Source organism: Brachionichthys hirsutus, chromosome 14 (genome assembly GCF_040956055.1).
Source record: "Brachionichthys hirsutus isolate HB-005 chromosome 14, CSIRO-AGI_Bhir_v1, whole genome shotgun sequence".
Classification (NCBI taxonomy): Eukaryota; Metazoa; Chordata; class Actinopteri; order Lophiiformes; family Brachionichthyidae; genus Brachionichthys; species Brachionichthys hirsutus.
Genome location: NC_090910.1, coordinates 12,872,889 through 12,897,073, shown reverse-complemented (window position 1 = coordinate 12,897,073; position 24,185 = coordinate 12,872,889). Strand labels below are relative to the sequence as shown.

At 52.8% G+C, this 24,185-nt stretch overlaps 1 protein-coding gene and 1 pseudogene across 1 annotated transcript; both read left to right on the top strand.

Moving 5' to 3' along the window:
- Positions 1–9,784, top strand: part of LOC137904146 (sodium channel protein type 3 subunit alpha-like) — a 29,667-nt pseudogene extending 19,883 nt beyond the window's left edge.
- Positions 9,785–14,468: 4,684 nt separating this feature from the next.
- LOC137904145 (aspartyl/asparaginyl beta-hydroxylase-like) lies at positions 14,469–24,150 on the top strand. Its single transcript, XM_068748309.1, has 25 exons — positions 14,469–14,628; positions 16,308–16,481; positions 16,949–16,993; positions 17,462–17,530; positions 18,054–18,285; positions 18,675–19,126; positions 19,244–19,297; positions 19,960–19,995; positions 20,071–20,115; positions 20,234–20,260; positions 20,349–20,381; positions 20,445–20,480; positions 20,673–20,738; positions 20,860–20,973; positions 21,065–21,150; positions 21,251–21,337; positions 21,415–21,565; positions 21,686–21,822; positions 21,893–21,991; positions 22,065–22,154; positions 22,607–22,744; positions 22,833–22,968; positions 23,064–23,155; positions 23,465–23,598; positions 23,734–24,150. Exons 1-25 carry the CDS (start codon positions 14,589–14,591, stop codon positions 23,882–23,884), a joined length of 2,724 nt encoding a protein of 907 aa, XP_068604410.1. The 5' UTR covers positions 14,469–14,588; the 3' UTR covers positions 23,885–24,150.
- Positions 24,151–24,185: the final 35 nt, after the last annotated feature.

Here is a 24,185-nt window from a genome sequence, read left to right as displayed (position 1 = left end):
GAGGAGCGGAATCCATGTTGGACTACAGAATAAATGACTCTGGTATCCGGTTGACCTTTGACCTTTTGCTGTTTTCATGAAGTCTGTTAGCAGAAAATCTTATTTTTAAAGATGCACACACACGCACGCACACACGCACACGCACACACGCACACACACGCACACGCACACACACAAACACGCACGCACACACATGCACGCACACACATGCACGCACACACATGCACGCACACACACGCACACGCACTGCCGACAGCGCCGTCAGATCAGCCGCCTCATTGGCTCCCTAAATGCCAGCTCATTGGTTGATGTCGTGGAGCTGCAGGACGAGCGGCTGACAGGAAATGAAGCGTTTCCGCCTCAGTGGGCGTGTCTAACACCTGCAGCGCCGCGCCTCAGGTGTGATCCCGTTGCAGGCAGGTAGCATCTGAAGTTTGAGCTCTGATCGGTCTGTTCCTTCTGATCGATAATTAATAGCCGTCGGTTTTAGGAACGAACAGACGGCTGGTTCGTCTCTGAGCTTCCTGTAACGGACAAAATGTCTGCAGGTCCTTGATTGCTGCGTCCGCCTCTAATTACAGCTCTGATTACCTCGGCTCTCTGTTTCCATGACGACGAACAGGCTGTTCTCTGATATGTCGGCTGAGTAATCCAATGAAAACGGCCGAGTGAAATCTGACACCCTATCAGCCCCTCTCGGGCCTTTAACCCCTCTGAAGGAGCCCAAGTAAACGCCTCCTTCAGTCGCTCGCCACTGCTTCCTGTACATCTGTGTAGTATTAGTATTTCACCTCCTCTATACCTGAAATTAAGTTCTGTACCCAGACCCTTATACAGTGCAGGTCCCCACAGTGAAACAGTCCAGGTCCCCACAGTGAAACAGTCCAGGTTCCCACAGTGAAACGGTCCAGGTCCACGCAGGGAAACAGTCCAGGTCCCCACAGTGAAACAGTCCAGGTTCCCACAGTGAAACGGTCCAGGTTCCCACAGTGAAACAGTCCAGGTTCCCACAGTGAAACGGTCCAGGTCCACACGGGGAAACAGTCCAGGTTCCCACAGTGAAACAGTCCCGGTCCACACAGTGAAACAGTCCCGGTCCACACAGTGAAACAGTCCCGGTCCACACAGTGAAACAGTCCCGGTCCACACAGTGAAACAGTCCAGGTTCCCACAGTGAAACGGTCCAGGTCCACACAGGGAAACAGTCCAGGTTCCCACAGTGAAACAGTCCCGGTCCACACAGTGAAACGGTCAATAACTCAGTCATCAGGTGGATTAGAACGTGATGATGTCAGAGCTCGTTTAGGGTCGGTTGGACCGCTGCCTCCAGATATTCATTGTTTGTAATGTATTGATGGGCTGTATGGTGGTGCACTGGGTAGCGCTGTTGCTTCACGAGAAAACTGATGGTTGGATGTATTTCTGGATTTGAGCGGGAGGCCTCGTCACAAACACGAATCTCTGACCCCTCCCATCATGCCTTGCTGGAGGGCACGATGCTGAGTGCTGGTTGTGGGTGAACGTCAGGATCCGACCATCCTGCCGCCAAGCGCCAACGACGCCCTGAAGAACCTGAAGAACCTGAAGAACCTGAAGAACCTGATGACATCATCACAGCTGCAGATTCACCGTGTACTGGTCGGACTGGGTTCCATTCCGAAGGAGAAACGCAGGATGTTGTGTAGGAGCAACAGGAAGTGACCAAACGCCACTGGATTAAACCTTTTAACGCTCTCTCTCTCTCTGTTTGCTTTCAATGCCGTTCGCCCACAGTCTGCGTCTCCAGGTTCCGGTGCTGCGACATCGACACGAGCGCCGGACTCGGTCAGATCTGGTGGAGGACCAGGAGAACCTGCTACCAGATCGTAGAGCACAGCTGGTTCGAGTCCTTCATCATCTTCATGATCCTGCTCAGCTCGGGGGCACTGGTCAGTACACACTGTACTGCACTGTACGAGATAGTACTACAGAGTACTACACAGTACTACGGAGTATTTGTTTCCAGTGATCCGTCTTCTTGCTAGTTTTGAATCTTGTAACTTTACTGTGGTTGACGGTGTATTCTGTGTGTATAAATATATTTGTGATGTCACTGTGGGTGTGGACTCTGCTCTCTGCCCCCCCCCCCCCCCCCAGGCCTTTGAGGACATCTACATCGAACAGAGGAAGGTGATCAAGGTGCTCCTGGAGTTTGCTGATAAGATCTTCACCTACATCTTCATCCTGGAGATGCTGCTGAAGTGGCTCGCCTACGGCTTCAAGAAGTACTTCACCAACTACTGGTGCTGGCTGGACTTCCTCATCGTCGACGTAGGTTGGGCCGGCCGGGGGCGGAGCCGGGGCCGGTCAGGCTCGGCGACCTATTCCATTGGATATTAAAGCGCTAGCTAGCTAGCTCCAAATTGGTTCGCTAACACTGTAGAACCGCTGGTGACCACTAGGGGCAGACTAACAAACAGCCGCTGTTCAGAGTCAGTGACAGGAAACAGGAAACCGCAGATGAGCGGTTGAATGTTCTCCGGAGGCCCGTCCAATGGAGGACGAGGTTCTTCTGGCGCGGACCAGTCAGGGACCAGGTCTAGTCAGGGACCAGGTCTTTCTGCTCCATAGGTTGGAGGAGAACCCGGGTTCTAGCCTCCGTCTCTCCTGCAGGAGTCGGCTTCATTGTGACTGTCCTCCCGTCTCCTCTTTGTCCTCCCGTCTCTGTCCCCCAGGTGTCATTGATCAGTCTGGGGGCCAACACCTTGGGTTATTCCGACTTGGCAGCCATCAAGTCCCTGCGGACCCTCCGGGCCCTCCGGCCCCTCAGAGCCCTCTCCAGATTTGAGGGCATGAGGGTAAGAGTCGGTATTAGTCCTCAAACACGCCGGGGAACCTGCAGCTATTGATCACTGTCACGATCGATCAGTCAGCTGATCGGGCATTGATTAATCTGCATTAATCTGCATCTGCTCATCTTAATGTGGTTTTCATGTGGACCCGGATCAGATAACAAGATGAGCTAAGGTCAGGGGCGGGGCAGAAGCACAGGCCGTCTCCGTGGAAACATCTCCATGGGAACCTGCTCTCTGATTGGTTCATCTCATTTGTGGAGGTTTTCTCTCTCAGGGAACAAACCGTTATGAGGCGGCCATCTTTGTAGTATTACTGACGGGTCGGAGAACCTGCTGGAGGCTTCAGGGTTGTTCACCCGATCGATGAACTGATCAATGCTTTCTGATCGGTTGTTAACATTAGAGAGGACAGAGGACGTGGACAGAGGACGTGGACAGAGGACAGAGGACGTGGACTCCGGCGCCGAATTAGGACTTGTGCTGCATGCTGGGAATAAAGTCTGAGCTTTCACTCTGCCTTCCTCCTCCTCCTCCTCTTCCTCTTTGTGTGGCTAATAAGATTAGCTGGTATGTCCGGTCATAAATGCTGCTCACTCAGCAGGGGATTGTGGGTAGGGAAGTGCATTGTGGGTCGAACGAGGAGGGCTGACTCAGAAGAAGCCGAATTATCCTCAAACGTGAGGAAGACCGGGCTTAGGTGAAGCGTCCGTCCCCAGGGGGCGCTGACGGGCCTTTCTGCCGCTGCAGGTTGTGGTCAACGCCCTGATCGGCGCCATCCCGTCCATCATGAACGTCCTGCTGGTCTGCCTCATCTTCTGGCTCATCTTCAGCATCATGGGCGTCAACCTGTTCGCCGGGAAGTTCGGCCGCTGCGTCGACCGGAGCGGCCACGCCTACGACGCCGCCGTCATCAACAACAGGACGGCCTGCGCGGCGCTCAACGACACCTCGCTGTTCTACTGGACCAAGGTCAAGGTCAACTTCGACAACGTGGGCGCCGGGTACCTGGCTCTGCTGCAGGTGGTGAGGAACCGTCCCCACCGTGTCCCCGTCTCTGTCTGTCTCTATCGGCCTCTCTCTCTTTGTCTCTGTCTCTATGGTCTCTCTGTCTCTAGCGGTCTCTCTCTCTTTGTCTCTCTGTCTCTATGGTCTCTCTCTCTCTAGCGGTCTCTCTCTCTTTGTCTCTGTCTCTAGCGGTCTCTCTCTCTTTGTCTCTCTGTCTCTATGGTCTCTCTCTCTCTAGCGGTCTCTCTCTCTTTGTCTCTCTGTCTCTATGGTCTCTCTGTCTCTAGCAGCCTCTCTCTCTTTGTCTCTCTGTCTCTAGCGGTCTCTCTCTCTTTGTCTCTGTCTGTCTCTCTCTCCTTTCTTCTCCTCCATCCATCCTTTCTATATCATCTCTCATTCTTTCATAAATCAAAGTTATAAAGTACTAATTGTAGTTTGGACTAAATGGGCTTCCGTACATTTCTCATTTATGATGATAATCAATGACTTATTGATCCCATCAGTGTTTGTTTAGAAACATAAATGATTCACGAAGGATAAAAACAACAATAAAAGTTTCAGCATTAATTATTCAACGTTTATTTAAAATAACAAAGGAAATATTTTCCAGATTCAGAACTGTGACGTCACTGATGATGATGATGATGATGATGAAGGTGATGCAAGTGATCCCCCCCTTTCTTTCTCTTCGTCTCTTCATCATTTCCTTTTCCTCTTTTGTCTTGTCCTCTCTCATCCCTCCATCTTCCCAAGCCTTCGTCCTCCTCTCTCGTCTTTCCGTCGCCCACCATCAGAGTCCTGAGAGCTTCCAATCAATCAGCGTCTGAGAGGCTTTTATTTTTAGAGCGACTCCAGCCGAGACGGAGAGACGGAAGGGGGGAGTAAGAGAAGAAAGTTGAAGAGGAGGAGGAAAGTGAATGTTCAGACTAAGAGCAGAAGAAGAAAGAAGGGAGGAGAAGAGAGGGAAAGAAGTTCAGGACTGGAGAGCTGTTGGAGCGCGGTTACCCTGGCAACAGGCTGCTCAGCATCGCTCTGTTTGGCTGGTTGGCATGGCAACTCTAGCATTAGCATCTGGAAATAGTTCCATGCTGCAGAAACAATGGAGGAAGAGTTAGGAGCGATCAGGACTGACTAGTGGCCGGTCCCCCCCGTCTGGTGGCCGGTTCCCTCCGTCTGGTGGCCGGTTCCCTCATTCTGGTGGCCGGTTCCCTCCCTCTGGTGGCCGGTTCCCTCGTTCTGGTGGCCGGTTCCCTCCCTCTGGTGGCCGGTCCCCCCCGTCTGGTGGCCGGTTTCCTCGTTCTGGTGGCCGGTTCCCCCCCGTCTGGTGGCCGGTTCCCTCGTTCTGGTGGCCGGTTCCCCCCCGTCTGGTGGCCGGTTCCCTCGTTCTGGTGGCCGGTTCCCTCGTTCTGGTGGCCGGTTCCCTCGTTCTGGTGGCCGGTTCCCTCGTTCTGGCGGCCGGTTCCCTCCCTCTGGTGGCCGGTTCCCTCCCTCTGGTGGCCGGTTCCCTCCCGTCTGGTGGCCGGTTCCCCCCGTCTGGTGGCCGGTTCCCTCGGTCTTGGTGGCCGGTTCCCTCCGTCTGGTGGCCGGTTCCCTCGGTCTTGGTGGCCGGTTCCCACCCGTCTTGTGGCCGGTTCCCTCGGTCTTGGTGGCCGGTTCCCCTTGTCTGGTGGCCGGTTCCCTCCGTCTGGTGGCCGGTTCCCCCTGTCTGGTGGCCGGTTCCCTCCGTCTGGCGGCTGGTTCCCTCCCGTCTTGTGGCCGGTTCCCTCGGTCTTGGTGGCCGGTTCCCTCCGTACCAGACGGAGGGAACCGGCACTCATGCATCTCCTTCTGCTTCAGGTTCCACACATTGAGTTCCAGACTCTCATCATTTTACTCTGTCTGGTTTCCTAGGCAACCTTCAAAGGCTGGATGGAGATCATGTACGCGGCGGTGGATTCGCGAGCTGTGAGTTGTTTTCACCTGTGCATGACATTAGGTGACCTCTGTGACCTCACCTGAGATCTGGAGGAGGGAGGAGAAGTACGGAAGCAGCCAAGGGTCAATAATGATCCTAAAGAGTTCTCAATGATTTCACATTTAAAAGTGCCTCCAGTATGTTTAGCAGTTTTAGAAGTTTAAACAGACTGAGGAGCTACGAGCTATGCGCTACGAGCTACGAGCTACGAGCCACATTAAGAGCTATGCGCTACGAGCTATGCGCTACGAGCTATGCGCTACGAGCTACGAGCCACATTAAGAGCTATGCATTGCGTAGCTCGTAGCTCGTAGCTCGTAGCTCGTAGCTCGTAGCTCGTAGCTTTTATTAGAAGCTATGTGCTATAGTCATTTCTAATTTCAGATTTAAATATGAGGGTTATTTAAACGGCCCTGAACCTGAAGCAGTATGATCGTTAAACATTCAGGTGTTGAAATCCAACCAATCAGAGCGCCGTCTTCCGTTCCACAGCAGGAGATGGACGAATGAGAACAGAGAGCAGGTGTAATGATGTGTTTCCTGATAGGTGGAGGAGCAGCCAATCAAAGAGATCAACCTCTACATGTACCTGTACTTCGTCATCTTCATCATCTTTGGCTCCTTCTTCACCCTCAATCTCTTCATCGGAGTCATCATCGACAACTTCAACCAGCAGAAACGAAAGATAAGGATGAGAAAAGTTCATTCATATCTAACGGGAGGTTTAAAGGTTTAATCTTTACGTTCTGAAGTTAAAATAATCTTTTTAAAATAACAGGTTTGTTTGTTTGTTTACTTAGGAGGACAGGACATCTTCATGACAGAGGAGCAGAAGAAGTACTACAACGCCATGAAGAAGCTGGGCTCCAAGAAACCTCAGAAACCCATCCCCCGCCCGCTGGTACCGGCACACGCTACCGGCACACGCTACCGGCACACGCTACAGACACACGCTACCGGCACACGCTACAGACACACGCTACAGACACACGCTACCGGCACACGCTACAGACACACGCTACCGGCACACGCTACCGGCACACGCTACAGACACACGCTACAGACACACGCTACAGACACACGCTACCGGCACACGCTACCGGCACACGCTACCGGCACACGCTACAGACACACGCTACAGACACACGCTACAGACACACGCTACCGGCACACGCTACCGGCACACGCTACCGGCACACGCTACAGGCACACGCTACCGGCACACGCTACCGGCACACGCTACCGGCACACGCTACCGACACACGCTACAGACACACGCTACCAGCACACGCTACAGGCACACGCTACAGGCACACGCTACAGACGCACGCTACCGGCACACGCTACAGACACACGCTACAGACACACGCTACAGACACACGCTACCGGCACACGCTACCGGCACACGCTACCGGCACATGCTACCGGCACACGCTACCGGCACACGCTACAGGCACACGCTACCGGCACACGCTACCGGCACACGCTACCGACACACGCTACAGACACACGCTACCAGCACACGCTACAGGCACACGCTACAGGCACACGCTACAGGCACACGCTACCGGCACACGCTACCGGCACACGCTACAGGCACACGCTACCGGCACACGCTACCGGCACACGCTACCGACACACGCTACCGGCACACGCTACCGGCACACGCTACCGGCACACGCTACCGGCACACGCTACAGACGCACGCTACCGGCACACGCTACCGGCACACGCTACCGGCACACGCTACCGGCACACGCTACCGGCACACGCTACCGGCACACGCTACCGGCACACGCTACAGACGCACGCTACCGGCACACGCTACCGGCACACGCTACCGGCACACGCTACCGGCACACGCTACCGGCACACGCTACCGACGCACGCTACAGACACACGCTACAGACGCACGCTACAGACACACGCTACAGGCGCACGCTACCGCACCTCAGGGAGATCACTGCTGATGGGCGGGGTTTCTCCTCCATGTGGCGCCTGAATGGGTCACATGGACGCTGCAAACCAAAGTCAGTCCTCCATTGGACATTCTGAGGCACGATTCTATGCTAACGAACTAGCTACTTCCTGGTCAGGTGTCCCAGTTAGTTAGTTAGCTACCTAAGCCGCTGTTGTTAGCATGCTAACCCTAACATGGTCGTTGTGGGCGTGTCTGTCTCCAGAACGCGCTGCAGGGCTTCTTCTTCGACCTGACGGGGAGGCAGGCCTTCGACATCGTCATCATGGTGCTGATCCTCCTCAACATGATCACCATGATGGTGGAGACGGACGAGCAGTCGCCCCAGATGGAGTACATCCTCAACAACAGCAACCTGGCCTTCATCATCGTCTTCACCGTGGAGTGCCTCGTCAAGATCGTGGCGCTACGCTACTACTTCTTCACCGTGGGCTGGAACATCTTCGACTTCGTGGTCGTCATCCTCTCCATCGTCGGTGAGTCCGGCTGAGGCCCCTCCTCTTCCTCGGTGGACTGCTGAGGCTCCACCCTCCTCTTCCTCGTCCTCTCCAGAGCTCTGTGACCTGCCGGGGGTTGCATTGGAGTTGATTCCCTCGTGACCCCCCCCCCCCCCCCCAGCTATAACGCATGTGGGCGTAGTTCTAACCGTGCCTGATGCTTCACCTGATCCTCTCGCCTCGTCTGCTTTCAGGTATCGTTCTTGCCGACATCATCGAGAAGTACTTTGTGTCTCCGACGCTCTTCAGGGTCATCCGACTGGCCCGGATCGGACGCGTCCTGCGTCTCATCAGAGGAGCCAAGGGCATCCGGACTTTGCTCTTCGCCCTCATGATGTCCCTTCCTGCCCTCTTCAACATCGGGCTCCTCCTCTTCCTGGTCATGTTCATCTACGCCATCTTTGGCATGGCCAACTTCGCCTACGTGAAGCGCCAGGCGGGCATCGACGACATGTTCAACTTCGAGACCTTCGGCAACAGCATGATCTGCCTGTTCCAGATCACGACGTCGGCCGGCTGGGACAGCCTGCTCAGCCCCATCCTGAACAACTCCCCCGAGGAGTGCGACCCCAACGTGCCCCACACCGGGACCACCGTCCGGGGGAACTGCGGGAACCCGTCGGTGGGCATCGCCTTCTTCGTCACCTACATCATCATCTCCTTCCTCATCGTGGTGAACATGTACATCGCCATCATCCTGGAGAACTTCAGCGTGGCCACGGAGGAGAGCACCGAGCCGCTGAGCGAGGACGACTTCGAGATGTTCTACGAGGTGTGGGAGAAGTTTGACCCGGAGGCCACGCAGTTCATCGAGTACGCCAAGCTCTCGGACTTCGCAGACTCGCTGTCGGAACCGCTTCGCATCACCAAGCCGAACAAGATCAAACTGATCTCCATGGACCTCCCCATGGTCAGCGGGGACAAGATCCACTGTCTGGACATCCTCTTTGCTTTCACCAAGCGTGTCCTCGGCGAGTCGGGTGAGATGGACGCCCTCAAGCAGCAGATGGAGGAAAAGTTCATGATGGCCAACCCATCCAAGATCTCCTATGAGCCAATCACAACAACTCTGAGGCGCAAACAGGAAGAGGTTTCTGCCACAGTGATCCAGAGGTGCTACCGCAGACACCTGGTGAGACGGCAGCTGAAGGCCGCCTCCTACATGTACCGCCAGATCACCACGCCACGGTGTGTCGGATCTGAGAGTGAAGAAGGTGGCGAGGGAGGGTTTGGGGAGGAGCCACCTGAGAAAGAAGGGCTGATTGCCGCCATGATGAGGGAAAACTACGGCTTGAATCTGTTGGGGACGGAACGCTCTGAGGTCATTTCCTCCACGTCGTCCCCCCCGTCCTACGACAGCGTTACCAGAGCCACGTCGGAGGTCTTTCAGTCCCTCGCTGTCAACAATGAGGAGGAGAAAACTGGCTCGGAACTGAGTGAACAAACGCCTCCGGTGGCCGTCGGCGCCGACGGACCGCAGGGGCCGGGACCCGAACAGCCGAAAAGCACAAACTGAACGATGTCGTGTCCCCGAGGAATTCTGAGGGTAGCGATGAAGCTATGATGAGGGAACCTACCCTCCGTAGTGTTTCCTGTTCCCTGTTTCTGGACCTTGTTAAAGTAAAACTTGCAGCAATAGAGACGGAAATCGAGTCTGTCACGTCAGGCGCACCTTCGTTGGAGTAAAGACGTCTCAGAAGACGAGAGCGTAGATCCCCTCAACCTTTTGGTTGAATAGATTTTAGGGTGACTGACCTTTGAACACTGATTGGCCAGAGGGGTCGAAGCAACAGTATGAGATGCATCCATCGTTTATTGGCGGGGGTTTGTGCCTTCCAGACCTTTGATCCACATTCTCAGAGTATGGCTGACTTGAAGCCCGATGGTCTCCGGCAGTGTTTCTAGACAGTCGAGACTTTCTGAGACCCGTCGGGAGGGAAAAGAGCACGATTTAAAAATGTTTTCCTAGTAAAAGTATAACTTCTTACCAGTCGTTTAATAGCAGTACAATTATTACTATTTTGTATATTTTTTAGAGTAAGTTGATGACAAAAAGCCGCCTCTCTCTTTTGACTTTGGAGCTATGAGAAAGTGGCTGAACTACAACGTTGTAATAGATGAGATGAGAAGCAGCTTCCTTTGTTTTGGTTGCCATGACGTTACCGAACCGAGGCAACGACACATCACAGAAGGTAAGGACTTTCATCTGTCAGAGTTCAGCTCAACACACCCAAGAGCTTCAACCAAAGTCTTCAAGGCTAAAAGTTCTTTCAGGCGTCGACTGGTCATCACCGGGGTGTGACAGTCATCCAATCAGCGTTCGGTTTCGGTCGTCGTCATCCTGGAAAAACGTTCAACAAAACCGTGACTGCAGGTTTTTACTGCTGTCGAGACGTTTCTGTGAATCCTCAGCTTGATGAGAAACGCTCATGAGGGCAGTCAAACCGGGTCGCCTGAACGAAATGTCCAAACCACCCGAGTCGTTAGTCTTTTTCCAGCGAGCCGGTGGGATGATGCGACTCAAAGGAGACTCAAGTCAGAAGCGTTGTCCTCTGCCCCCTTTTTTGATTGTTGAGAAGCCGAGCGATGGCTCTTTATCCATTTTGCACAGACAAAGACCAAACTGTGTCTAGCAATAACGGTTTGCCCACGAAGCTTCTCTCACCGCGTGACTCCGGGTGGTGAAACCAGAGGTTCTGGTCCTGCTGACTCGGTGCCGGCGGTGTTATTGTGGTTGTGGAGACACGGGTGGACGCTGCTTGTCTTTATTCTGTCTCCGTCGTCACCAGAGGGACCTCTACCGGAGGCTTTACTAGATAATTGTAGAAGAGACGGAACTGCCTGGACTCTAGAAACCGTATAAACTCGACCCACATGAAGACTCTGCTGAAGGGCTGTTTCCAGTAGCAATAGACCCAGAGTGTGCCTGCTACCTAGCAAACCCTTGCTGCCCATTGGTTGATTGATAATGGACTCAGTTGACAGACTGGTTGGTTCTTTGATGTATTGAATGTTCGACAGTGATTATTTGATTGGTTTATTGATTGATTGATTGAATTGAAATGATTATTTTTGATATTGAACGAAGTTGACGGTTCTTCGCTGCCCTCCTCCTCCTGAGACTCTTCCTCAAACGGCACAGAGCGGACATCAAAGGTCCTGATTCACTGAAGCCTGCAGGGAAACACGTTTGGTCCTGATTCCACTTTTCTACTAAAAGACTTTGGCTTTTGTTGCGATGCCATGAGTGACCACTAGGGTTCGGTACTGGTCACATTCTGGAATTCTGTACTAAAACTGAAACAAAAAAATAGAAAGGAGTGACCAGAGGACCATTGATGACAACCAACAGTAAGCCATTACAGCATCTAGTTAGCCTTAGCCAAAAAGGTTTCGAAGGCTGAGGCTAATGCTTGTAAAATGCTATGCTAACACGATCCTGTGAAAAAAGCCTATTTATGTCCAAGAACAACTCGTCCAACTCTTTAACTACTGCCATGACGTTATTGAGGGCTCTTAGATTTTATGGTGGCTTTAGCGTAGCAGTGGCGTCTCCAGAATGCTCACATGCTAACATTAGCGTGAGTGCTGGCTGTTCAGGCCCCGACGCTAGTGGCCACTGGTGGTTCTGCTCATTGTGTTGTTCAGTGGATCTGGACTGAGCACACAATCTGCTAACCTCTGAAGCAACCATAGCATCGCCGCCATTAATGGGGGCGTGTCCGTCTCAAAAACAAACCTCAAGCTGTCTGAGACAGCGAGGAGAAAGCACATTATTGTGAGGAAGATCCCCCCCCCCCCGGCGCCTTGGGTCGGTCCATGTGGTGCTACCCGGAGGACTGGGAGAGTCCATATTCAGACCGGAGGGGGTGTTAACTCTGAGAATCTTCCCGCTTTCTTTCCCCATTTCAGAACCAAACGCTGCTTTTAAATAAAACAGGAAGTTAATTGTTTCCTGTTATTTTGTCTGATAAATGCAATACAAGCGTTCTGTACGACCAGCGTTGCTGCTCGAAACGCCATCGCCCCGTTTACACCAAATCCGGTTTCACCACTGCGGTCCAACTGGTCTCCAGCTTCGCCCCAGAATACTTTAAAGGAGAGGAATGTTTTCCCTCCTGATATCAAAGGAATCTTTGATTAAGACTAGGAAAATACGGTATCTTTCACACGTTAGCTGGGAACCAGGAAGTGGAGGTCGGAGGAACCAGGAAGTGGAGATCAGAGGAACCAGGAAGTGGAGATCAGAGGAACCAGGAAGTGGAGATCAGAGGAACCAGGAAGTGGAGATCAGAGGAACCAGGAAGTGGAGATAGGAGGAGCCAGGAAGTGGAGATCAGAGGAACCAGGAAGTGGAGATAGGAGGAACCAGGAAGTGGAGATAGGAGGAACCAGGAAGTGGAGATCAGAGGAACCAGGAAGTGGAGATCAGAGGAACCAGGAAGTGGAGATCAGAGGAACCAGGAAGTGGAGATAGGAGGAGCCAGGAAGTGGAGGTCGGAGGAACCAGGAAGTGGTGTTGCTCTACTACTGGAGGGGGGAAACCTTGTAACTCTAAAGATTTAACTTGAGAAAAAGAGACATCAAAGAGCTTTGTGATTCACATTTTAGTGGTTTTAAAAACGACAGAGAATCCAGTTGGAAGGTTTTCTCCGGTGAAAGAGGAGGCGCCTCGGTGACTCCGTGTTTTAGACACAATAATTACTATAATTATAATAACATACATGAATAGAGATCATTTTTAGTACTTTGAGTTGAAATACTTTTTAGCATTTTGCAAACACTTGTCTGTATATAAAATAAAACCTGTAATAATTAAACAATGTCAGGTTGTTTCTTTGAGTTCCTCATCCTCCTCATGTGTGGGGGGGGGGTCCTGTGGGAAACTGCCGTACCCGGCAGTGCTCTCTGTTGCCATGGCAGCAGGGTGTTGATGAGGTCCCGAGATGGTCGGTGAGGAAGGATGACTGAATCCCCTGACCTCGATCTCCAGAGGACGTCACACAAGTCCGGGGGGGGGGGGGGGGGGGGTTAAAGGAGCGTGTTTGCGATTGAAGCCCTTCAATCATCCTCAATTTGTGCTAATAAAATCGTGTAGTCTGGACCCCCCCCCCCCCATGCATCGTCTCGTTTACAGCTGACTGCGAGTGAGAGACGGGGAACACCCCGGACACGTCGCCAGTGCATCACAGGACACAGACTTCCCTCTTACAAAAGAAAAGATGAAAACCAACTTACTGATTCTGTTTAAGGAGTCGATCATCCTCATCTTCATCAGTTCTTCATCACTTTATGAAGACACAGATGAGAAGAGAAGGTGTGTTTCGGAGAAAGGATGTGAAGCTCCGGATGGGAGGAAGAGCGCAGATGTTTCTGCGGAGCTGCACTGCCCCCTGCTGGACGACAGCGACACTGCAGGAGGAGAAAGAAGGTATACAGTATACTGTACAGTAAAGATATGTATAGTAAAGATGTGTACATCTTCAGTGTCTTGTACTCGCTTGCTCCCCTAACTTCAGCAGGCACAAAGACTTGCTTTGGAGGAATGGACGGTCCACTTTGAACTCGTGTCGGGCCTTTGAAGGTTCTCCCCGAGGTTTTGCACTTTGTACTAATTGTTGTGAGAAAAGCTCCAAAAGCGACTGAGAAGAACTTTAAATCAGTTCTGATGCTGACAGACGTGACCAGCCTGTAGTACTGCTAAAACCCCGCAGGGGGCGCTGCTGTCTCACAACCATCATGATGATGAATATATTTATGAGATAGAATGTACAGTATTACAGTACAAGTACAGTCAAGCATCCTGTCTGAGAGGAGCGTCCTTCGTGCCTTCAGTTATGATTCATCATCATATTCATTCATCATATATATAAAATAAATATATTCATCAATGTGTGGCGGGACTAGCATAGTATAGATGTTGTTGTTTTACATTTGAAATTATACTTTCAAGCAGGAACTGTAACTATAAATCTTCTAAATTCCGGTTCTGCTCTCATATTTGAACTCTGCTTCCGCTTCTGCCACGTTTTTGCTCCTTTCCAAAGACAGACGAGGCCGGAAGCTGTACCGAAATGTGATTGGTCCTGAGTCAAGGGAGACCGCCCATGGGCGCATTTTATGCCTCTGATTGGTCAGATGGAAAACCAATCACGGTTACTATGGACTTTGGCTTTGCTGGTAACCAAGTGGAGGATACCTCGTCATCGAGAGTAGCGTCCATGTTTCTGCCGCTTCGACAACTAAAGTCACCCGTTAGCTCGTTAGCCCGTTAGCTCGTAGCGGCACAACAAAGGAAACTACAACGCTTAACTTACGACATGACCCAGAGAAGGAACTCCAAAGGTCATTCCAGAAAAGGTCAGTGCCTAAATGCGCGTCTCCCGCCGAGCTGGGCGCGCTTACAGTCGCTCAATGCAACACTCCCATCGAACATTCTGCTCCTGGAAACACTTTTCCTTTCTGCCTGAGATTCGTCCTCGACAGAACTAAAGTAACGATGCGAGGTGAACGTTTTACGCTCGTTCTTGTGTTCGGCTAAGGTACCGATTGTGTGGACCTCCTCCGGCCTACCCGAACCCCGCTCTGATTCGGACTGTGTGTGTCTTCTGGGTTGCTGGAGGCTGGGTGGCCTGTAGTGAAGCTTCATTAAAGTAACAATAGATTGTGTAATTGTAACAATAGATTGTGTAATTGTAACAATAGATTGTGTAATTGTCACCAATGCCGAACTGAGAAGCGACCCTTAAGCCCCCGCGGGAATGGCTTGTATTATTTTAATGAGCTGTTTGGCTTGCTTTTACTGAAGAACATATTAAATTGCGGAAAGTTATATTGAGTTTCGTTTTACTTTCTCGCGGTACAAGGCAGCGGCTAAGTCTAGTGGCTATATGCTAGCTGTCAACATGCCCATCACACGTCATAGTGTTAATGTCTGAAACGTAATTAAATACGTTAAAGGATCGTGCGTGTGATGCTAACTAGCCCAGTTAGCATGGAGTGGCTCTGCTCACCGATGCGACGCTAGCTGTGATAGCGCGCTAACGTTAGCTAATAAGCTATAACGCGCAGTCGTTTGTGGTGACGTCACTGACGTAAACACGCTTTACCGTGGATATTTAGAATCCACCGGATCCATGTTCCTGCTGAGGTTCCGTGGGTTCAGTCCTCATTAGCATTCCTCCTTAGCATCCTGATGATGATGACTATATTTATTAGATAAAAAAGACGAACACTGTTTGTTCATTATTTGAATCGTGGTTGTTAATATTGATTATTATCTGATCAATAGAATGTATATTTTGATGCTGTTTAAGTCATAGATGGGATATTTGCTTTATTTATCCTGAGGTTTATAAGAGACGACGCTCTGGAGTTTAAACATTTCTAATACGCTGTTGTTGTGTAAACGAAAGGCAGTTTACCTTTTTAGGGTAAAACTGTTGTCACGACAACAATACCACGTCCTGTAGCCGGTGGTTTACAGGTGATCATTGGTCCGGTCAAGTGTGTGTGTGTGTGTGTGTGTGTGTGTGTGTGTGAGTGAGAACAAACAAGAGTCGAGGTTATTCTGTGGGCTGCTCTGGCACCGCACACACGCGCACACACACACACACACAGAGACACACACACACACACACACGCATCAGATTGTGGACGACAGGTCAGGCAGAACGACCCAGGAAAAGAGCGAGAGACATAGAGACACCATGACCTGACAGAGAGAGAGCAGGAGCAACAACTTAATTCAAGCTCCGCCTCCTCCTGGCACACCTCCTCCTCCTCCTCCACAGGAACTGAGGAGGAGGAGGAGGACGTGCCATCGTCTCAGGTCTCAGCTAACTCCAGAACCAGATCCCACCTTAAACCAGGATGAAGACCAGAACCGAACCCGAAATAAACCAACCTGAGGTCAACAAAGGATCAACAGCTGATCAAAGACTGATCAGCTGAGTCTCGTTAGCCCCATGCTTTAGCACAGCAGCGGGACTCATCTCTCATGCTATGCTAGCACTTAGCTCTGATTTTATCTCCTTCAGAGGCGAAGACGCCACCAGCAGAAAGCAAGACTGGAAGGAGGACGGAGCGAGGAGACGCAGGAGGCTCCTCCCACTCCTCCGTGTTCTCCTGGGTCGTGGTTCTGGCCCTGCTGGGGGTCTGGAGTTCTGTGGCCGTGATCTACTTCGACATCATGGACTACGACAGCATCATCGGTACGCACGAGTTTGGTTGTTGACGTCGTCTTCTATTAGCTAGCTAGCTAGCTAGCTGTCGCTTTTAAGCAAAACGTTTCTGCAGATGAGGTCTAAGGGTCAAGGGTCGTTGGGATCTACCTGTGGGGCTTGTTTGTGTTTGTGAGGCGTCGCTTCTTCTCTCACACAGGTGTTCACCTGGACACTGAGCTGGTCCGTGTCCAGGTGAACACCTGTGTGAGACGCAGCCAAGCGCTGCTGCATCAGGCCCAATCGTCCTTCCTCTCTGACCTAGCTGCTAGCTGTGGCTGCTAGCTGCTAGCTGCTAGCTGCTAGCTGTGGCTGCTGTCTCTTTCTAGTTTGACTTGGATGACCAATCAGTGGGTTTAGTTGTCTCCAGGGACGCATTGTGCAGCGCTGCGCCTCCTCTTCACCTCTTTCCACTCCTCTCTCTCTCTCTCTCTCTCTCTCTCTCTCTCTGCATGCAGCCAGGGCGAGAGACTTTCATGGGAGCGCCTCTAAAGTCTTACAAGGTAAACGTCATCCACAGCGCTGTGGACTGTCTTTAGCGTCGTCACTAGTGGGAGGGTCTTTATGTAGCGCTACATGCTAACGGGCGGGGCCAGAAGCACACGGCTAAGGTGTGGGGGGAGGGGCTCTACGGGGAGATGTGGTTTCCTGCTGAAGCTAAAGTCTGTCTGGATTTAAGGTCGATCGATCGATCAGTGATTGATCCGCCGCCACATCTTGAGATCAGAACTTCATCCTGTTTGACACTCATTATTATCAGCCCCGCCCTCTGACTGTTAGCATTAGCTTCACAAGCTAACAGCGTTTATTATGAATAATGTTATGTCGTGACATTATCTATTTAAGGTAGCCGTGATGTTGTTATAGCAACCACCGAACTCAGAATGCTTGGTGTGACCAGTGAGGTGAACATGGCCGTGGGTCTGCCTTTAACGGCCTTCCTCTCCTCCTCTCCTCCTCTTCCTCCCCAGGGAAGCTGGCGGCCTATGACGCGGACGGAGACGGAGACTTTGACATGGACGACGCTAAAGTGCTGCTTGGCAAGGCCCTCGTTTAATTTCTCTCCGTGTGATGAACGCGGGGTTTACAGTTGTGTCCCAGTGCCTCCGTTTGAAACCAGTTTGACTCCAGTTTAGACCCGCTGTGAGAGCAGAGAAACTACAATGGCAGAAACAAATGTCTATTTTGATGGTAGTAAGAACTCCAACCAGCAGCATGACGGTTCTTAAGAAATAGGACCCTGATTGGCTCCGCCCACAGGAGCAGCACAGCGAGTGTGTGTGTGTGTGTGTGTGTGTGTGTGTGTGTGTTGTAAAGTTGCTGAAGAGCAGAGAATTGGATTAAAGATGGCTGCCTGTTATTTGTTGTGAAGCAGACAGGAAGTGACAGAAATGTGACTCCTTTAACTCGTTCTCTTTCTCTTCCCCACATCACCCTTTATTTTGCTTTTTTATGGTTCCCTCTCCTTTCTTTCCTGGTTTCTTCCCCCTTTCATTCCTTTCACTATGCTAACGTTTATTTCTCCTCCTTTGTGCGTCGCCCATCCTCTTTCTCTTCCGTCAGGCTTGTCCAAAGATGGCGGCAGTAGTGCCAAAGCCGGGTCGCTCGAGGAGGTTCTTAATGTGTTAGCTGAGGAGGGCTCTGATTGGATCTATGGCTTCTTCACCTTCCTTTATGACGTAGAGGAAGAGGAAGAGGAAGAGGGCAAGGAGGAGGCGGCTGCTGAGGTTCAGGAGGAGGGTGGCGCCACCTCCTCTGATGAGGTCAGAGGTGTCACACTGGACCAGCAGGACCAGTAGGCTGACCAGTGGAGACCGGCCTGGGAGGACCTGATGGAGGACGGGCTGGGCCCGGTAGAGCACCAGCGACGTTCCTTTGATGTTTGAGCCGTTCAGGCCAACAGGAAGTGACATCATGTCTCTGCGGTGTAAACGAGGCTTTGTGCAGGTTTTCCTTTCGCCCTGATGTTCTGACTTAACGTTGGCACGATGCTGACGTCATTGTGATGTCGCCGCCATGTGGCTGGTAGCGGTAGCGTTTAAACATGTTTACGTAAGGATGTGATGCTGTCTTGATAAAAGGTTGAGTTTAAAGGGACACCTGTGTGAGTCCACTGATTGTCCACCTCACAGGGGGACGGGGGACGGCTTTGACGGGTGTGACTTCCTGTCAGATCGTGTTCAGACCTTTCGGCGACCTCGACCGCGACATCGTGGCGTTTAGCTTCGATGGAATGACGTTTTGTTGGACCCTGAACTCATCCAACTTGAGACGCGTTTGGCTGCTGTGCTTCACCAAAGACCAGATGATTGGTCTTACCACTGGGGGCGCTGGTTTACCACTGGGGGCGCTGGTTTACCACTGGGGGCTCTGGTTTACCACTGGGGGCGCTGGTTTACCACTGGGGGCTCTGGTTTACCACTGGGGGCGCTGGTTTACCACTGGGGGCGCTGGTTTACCACTGGGGCGCTGGTTTACCACTGGGGGCGCTGGTTTACCACTGGGGGCTCTGGTTTACCACTGGGGGGCGCTGGTTTACCACTGGGGGCGCTGGTTTACCACTGGGGGGCGCTGGTTTACCACTGGGGGGCGCTGGTTTACCACTGGGGGCTCTGGTTTACCACTGGGGGGCGCTGGTTTACCACTGGGGGGCGCTGGTTTACCACTGGGGGCTCTGAGGCACAACAAGGAGAAAAAGTAACCCCCAAAAAATAACTGTCTGTTTGCACATTTTAACTTTTAACACTGAACAGGACTGAAAGACGCAACGACTCCACCTGTGGGAACCTCACCTGAGAACGATACAGGTGGGAACACGCACACGCACACACACACACACTAGTTGTTGGCTCTGTTGGGTGAGCTGACACCTGGTACACCCCCTCAGGTGTTCACCTCATTCCCACCTAACCACTGCTGAATGTAACTGATCCCAGAGCAGACAAAGGTTTCACAGCCTCCACCCTGCTTCCCTTTCAGCCAGGAGCCTCCCAGTCCTCCCAGTCTGCCCAGTCTGCCCAGTCTGCTCAGTCTGCCCAGTCTGCCAGTCTGCCCAGTCTGCCCAGTCTGCCCAGTCTGCCCAGTCCTCCCAGTCTGCCCAGTCTGCCCAGTCTGCCCAGTCTGCCCAGTCCTCCCAGTCTGCCCAGTCTGCCCAGTCTGCCCAGTCTGCTGGGACCGTTCCGGTTCAAACACCCACAGAGAGGGGTTCCCTTCAGCCGTACGTTTAGCCAAAGCTAAACTACACCTCTGATGCTAGCAGCCCTGTGTGCTGATGCGTTATGACGTCATAGTAAACAAACGACGTAGTGAAGGGTGGTTGTTTATCGCCACCTGCTGGAGGCGGTTCAAAGGCCAAACGTTTGCGTCACCATTTTGTATAAATATTAGACTGTTTGTTTACTGCATCCATCTTGGAATGGGCCTGGTCTGTGGTCAGCTGACATGATGATGTCATCACTGTTGCCTCCAGGCCCCGGCCCTCAGGATGTGGAGTCTGAAATCCAAGGTTGGTCCTGAGTGTTCCTGTTCGTACCGCGGTGCCACGCCCCTCTGATGATTCGCTGTCTTTTGGTTTCTCCAGCTGCCGTCCCGCTTCCTCCGCCGCTGGACGAGGACTTCGTGGCAGGTGTGTAGCTTAAAGCCTTCACTTCCTGTGTTTGCTGCACTAGCTTAGCATTATGATTCCATTTCATGTGAGCTAGCCTGATTTAGCTCAGATAACAGGCACGACACTCGTTTTCCAGATGATTCTCGGGACAGTTCACATCCTGGTGAGTGGAGTCTGTCTGACCTGCATTTATCAAAGGCCTCTTCATCACTCCTCTTCCTCCTGCTGACGTCTCTCTCTCCTCGTTCCAGAGGACCGGGTCGACGCCATCGACACAACCGGAGGTGAGACGCTGCTTCCGGGATGTCTGGTGTTTTCCAGGTAGATGAAACTGTTTCCTGTTTCAGTTCTGGTGGAGGAGCCGCCGGCGGAGGACAGTGAAGGTGAGTCGGGCGGCCAGCAGTGATGTCATCAGGGTAGAGGGGTTGGGTTTGAGGCATTGACCTTGACCTCCAGAGTCAGCGGTCTGCCGGACGCCCCGCCCATGCTAAATAAGCTAACCAGCTGCCGCCGGGAGTAACGGTGACAAAGCAGAACCTCCTGTGTTTGTTACACAAACAACCTTTGTTTCGTAGTGGAGTCGGGGCGAGAGGAGGAGTCGGGGCGAGAGGAGACGAGCTCCAGACTCACACAAGAAGCAGGTGGAGTACATTCATGACCTCATGGTTCTGGTTCTGAAGCTTCTGGCATCCAGAACCAGAGACCCAAGACAAACCCTCAGGAACAACAAATCTGGACCTCATGGGACTCCTTTCTGTCCAGAACCAGTTATAGAAGGAGACACCTGGTCAGAACCAGAACCAGAACCAGAACCACAGAGCGAGGCAGCCAGCGAGGTGGAGGGCAGTCCAGGTCCAGGTCCAGGTCCAGGTCCAGGTGTAGATCAGTAAACAAACAAACATCCTGAGGAGGCGGAGCAACGGATGAAGATTCAAACGACCTCTTCTTCCTGTTTCTGGTCCTCCAGCGAAGAAGAAGAAACCGAAGCTGCTGAATACGTTGGACAAACGGATCAAGGCAGAAATCGACGGTGCAGAAAAGCTTCGTAAGAAGGTGTCTGCTTGTAGGCTACACCGTAACGATGACATCACGCCGTCCTATTGGATGGATTCATCGATGACGTCACGCTAACGTGCTTCCCGTCTCCTCTCAGGGTAAGTTGGACGAGGCGTTGCGAGCGTTCGAGGCGCTGGTGAAGCTGCATCCACAGAGCCCCCGGGCTCGCTACGGAAAGGCCCAGGTACAGAGCCAGGAAGGTGGGTCAGAACCACGCCCCCAGAACCCTGGGTCAGGGTTTAACTTCCGTCTTTGTGACAGACGGAGGACGACCTGGCTGAGAAGCAGCGCAGCAACGAGATGCTGCAGAGAGCCATCACCAGCTACAGGGAGGCCTCCGAGCTTCCTGACGTGACCCCTGACCTCCTGAGAGCCGCCCTGAAGAGACGGTCCGAGAGGCAGCAGTTCCTGGGTAACCAGCCAGCTGTTGGTCCCTGGAATACCTAATATGGTCAATGACATCCTGTCATGACGAGGACGGTTGATTAATGGACGATTAATCTGTTGACTCATCTCCGTGGTTACTGCTCAGGTCGGATGCGTGGCTCTCTGATGACTCTGGAGCGGTTGACCCAGATCTTCCCTGAAGACATTGGTCTGAAGAACGACCTGGGTGTCGCCCACCTGTTGCTAGGCGACAACAAGGGTGCAAAACAGGTGTACGAACAGGTGAGAGTATCCCATCGTGCTTTGTGCTGCTGCCTGTCAGCGTCTGATTGGTTGTCTGTCCACTGCGCAGGTCCTGGCGGTTGCCCCGGGCAACGGCTTTGCTAAAGTTCACTACGGCTTCATCCTGAAGTCGGAGAACAGGATAGCAGAGAGCATTCCTTACCTGCAGGTAAGCAGCCCTCTCACCGTGTGTTCTTCAACACGCGGGGTCGTCACCACCACAACCCCCCCCCCCCCCCCAGGAGGGTTTGGAGTCGGGCGAGCCGGGGACGGATGACGGGCGCTTCTATTTCCACCTGGGCGACGCCCTGCAGAGGGTTGGAAATGAAAGTGTGAGTAACACACCAGAACACACACACACAGCCGCGTTCACCTGTCCTGCAGTTCTGTCTGCAGCCACCAGAGGGAGCCAAAACTCCAGCAGTCTGTTGTAGCTGATTCTGAGAGTCCTTCAAAGAGTTAAATGGGCGGAGTTAAAGATGAGCTCATTCATCAGATGGGCGGAGTTAAAATTAGGTCATTCATCAGATGGGCGGAGTTAAAGAAGAGATGAAATAAGATTCAACAGAAATACATTCAAAAAATCTTATGGAGATAATTAGCATTGTCCCTGCCTGCCTGTCTGTCTGTCTGTCTGTCTGCGTCTCTGTCTGTCTGTCTGCGTCTCTGCCTGTCTGTCTGTCTGCCTGTCTGTCTGCGTCTCTGCCTGTCTGTCTGTCTGCCTGTCTGTCTGCGTCTCTGTCTGCCTGTCTGTCTGCGTCTCTGCCTGTCTGTCTGTCTGCAGGCCTATCTCTGGTATGAACTGGGTCACCAGCGAGGTCACTTCGCCTCGGTGTGGCAGAGGTCTCTGTACAACGTGGCCGGGCTGAAGGCTCAGCCCTGGTGGACTCCTAAAGAGACCGGCTACACTGACCTGGTCAAGGTGAGTGTTTCCACATCGATGGTGAACTGGTTAAACTGGTTAAACTGGTTAAACCGGTTCAACCGGTTCAACCGGGGCGTGTCTGCAGACGCTGGAAAGGAACTGGAAGACGATTCGTGACGAGGCTCTGGCCTTGATGGACAGGAAGGCCGGATCGTATGTCCCGGAGGAGGAGAACCTGAGGGAGAAGGGGGAGTGGGGGCAGTACACCCTGTGGCAGCAAGGTACGAAGAAGAGCGAGCAACGTTAATCAATCGATCAATCACCGGCGATCAGGAACTGAGGCGGGTCCTCTGGACTTGGTTTTTGTGTGTTGTAGGTAAGAAAGTTGGAAATGCTTGTCAGGGTGTCCCGAAGACCTGCTCCCTGTTGGACCGGTACCCCGAAGCCACGGGCTGCAAGAGGGGACAGGTACTCAGACCAGGGTCCCCGTGCTGAGGACGCGGGTCCCGGTGTCAGACCAGGGTCCCCGTGCTGAGGACGCGGGTCCCGGTGTCAGACCAGGGTCCCCGTGCTGAGGACGCGGGTCCCGGTGTCAGACCAGGGTCCCCGTGCTGAGGACGCGGGTCCCGGTGTCAGACCAGGGTCCCCGTGCTGAGGACGCGGGTCCCGGTGTCAGACCAGGGTCCCCGTGCTGAGGACGCGGGTCCCGGTGTCAGACCAGGGTCCCCGTGCTGAGGACCCGGGTCCTGGTGTCTGATGGTTCTGGTCTGTGTTCAGATGAAGTTCTCCGTCATGCAGCCTGGGACTCACGTCTGGCCCCACACCGGACCCACCAACTGCAGACTGAGGATGCACCTGGGCCTCGTCATCCCCAAACGGGGCTGCAGGATCCGCTGCACCAACCAGACCAGGTACCAGACCCTCCGATAGCCTTCAGTGTTACCATGGAGACGAGGAGGGTTCTGATCGGTTCGCTAGAGGGAAACGGGGGACGTTTGAACGAGACCCAGAATTAGCCTCGTGCTAACGTCCGTTTCCCGCCGCAGGGAGTGGGAGGAAGGCCGAGTCCTCATCTTCGATGACTCCTTCGAGCACGAGGTTTGGCAGGACGCCGACAGTTACCGCCTGATCCTCATCGTGGACGTTTGGCACCCGGAGCTAACGCCGCAGCAGCGCCAGGCGCTGAGCCCGATTTAGCCGTCTGCTACATGCTAACCGCTAACAGCGTCTCGGCAGAAGGGATGAACTATCCTGTTGAAGAACCAGAACCAGAAGCAACCCAAGAATGGAAACGAAGTTACTACTGAACGGTCCCGGCGCTGGTCGGGCCCGCATTGATCCATGTCCTGTCCTTGTCCCGGGTCCAACCATGAAGAACTGAGCCGTTCTGGGGTCAGAGTGATGATGATGATGATGTCATGAACCACTTTTTGTGTATATTTATATGAAGATAAAAAATACCAAAACAATCGGAGCTTTCGTTTCTTCAGCAGGTTGA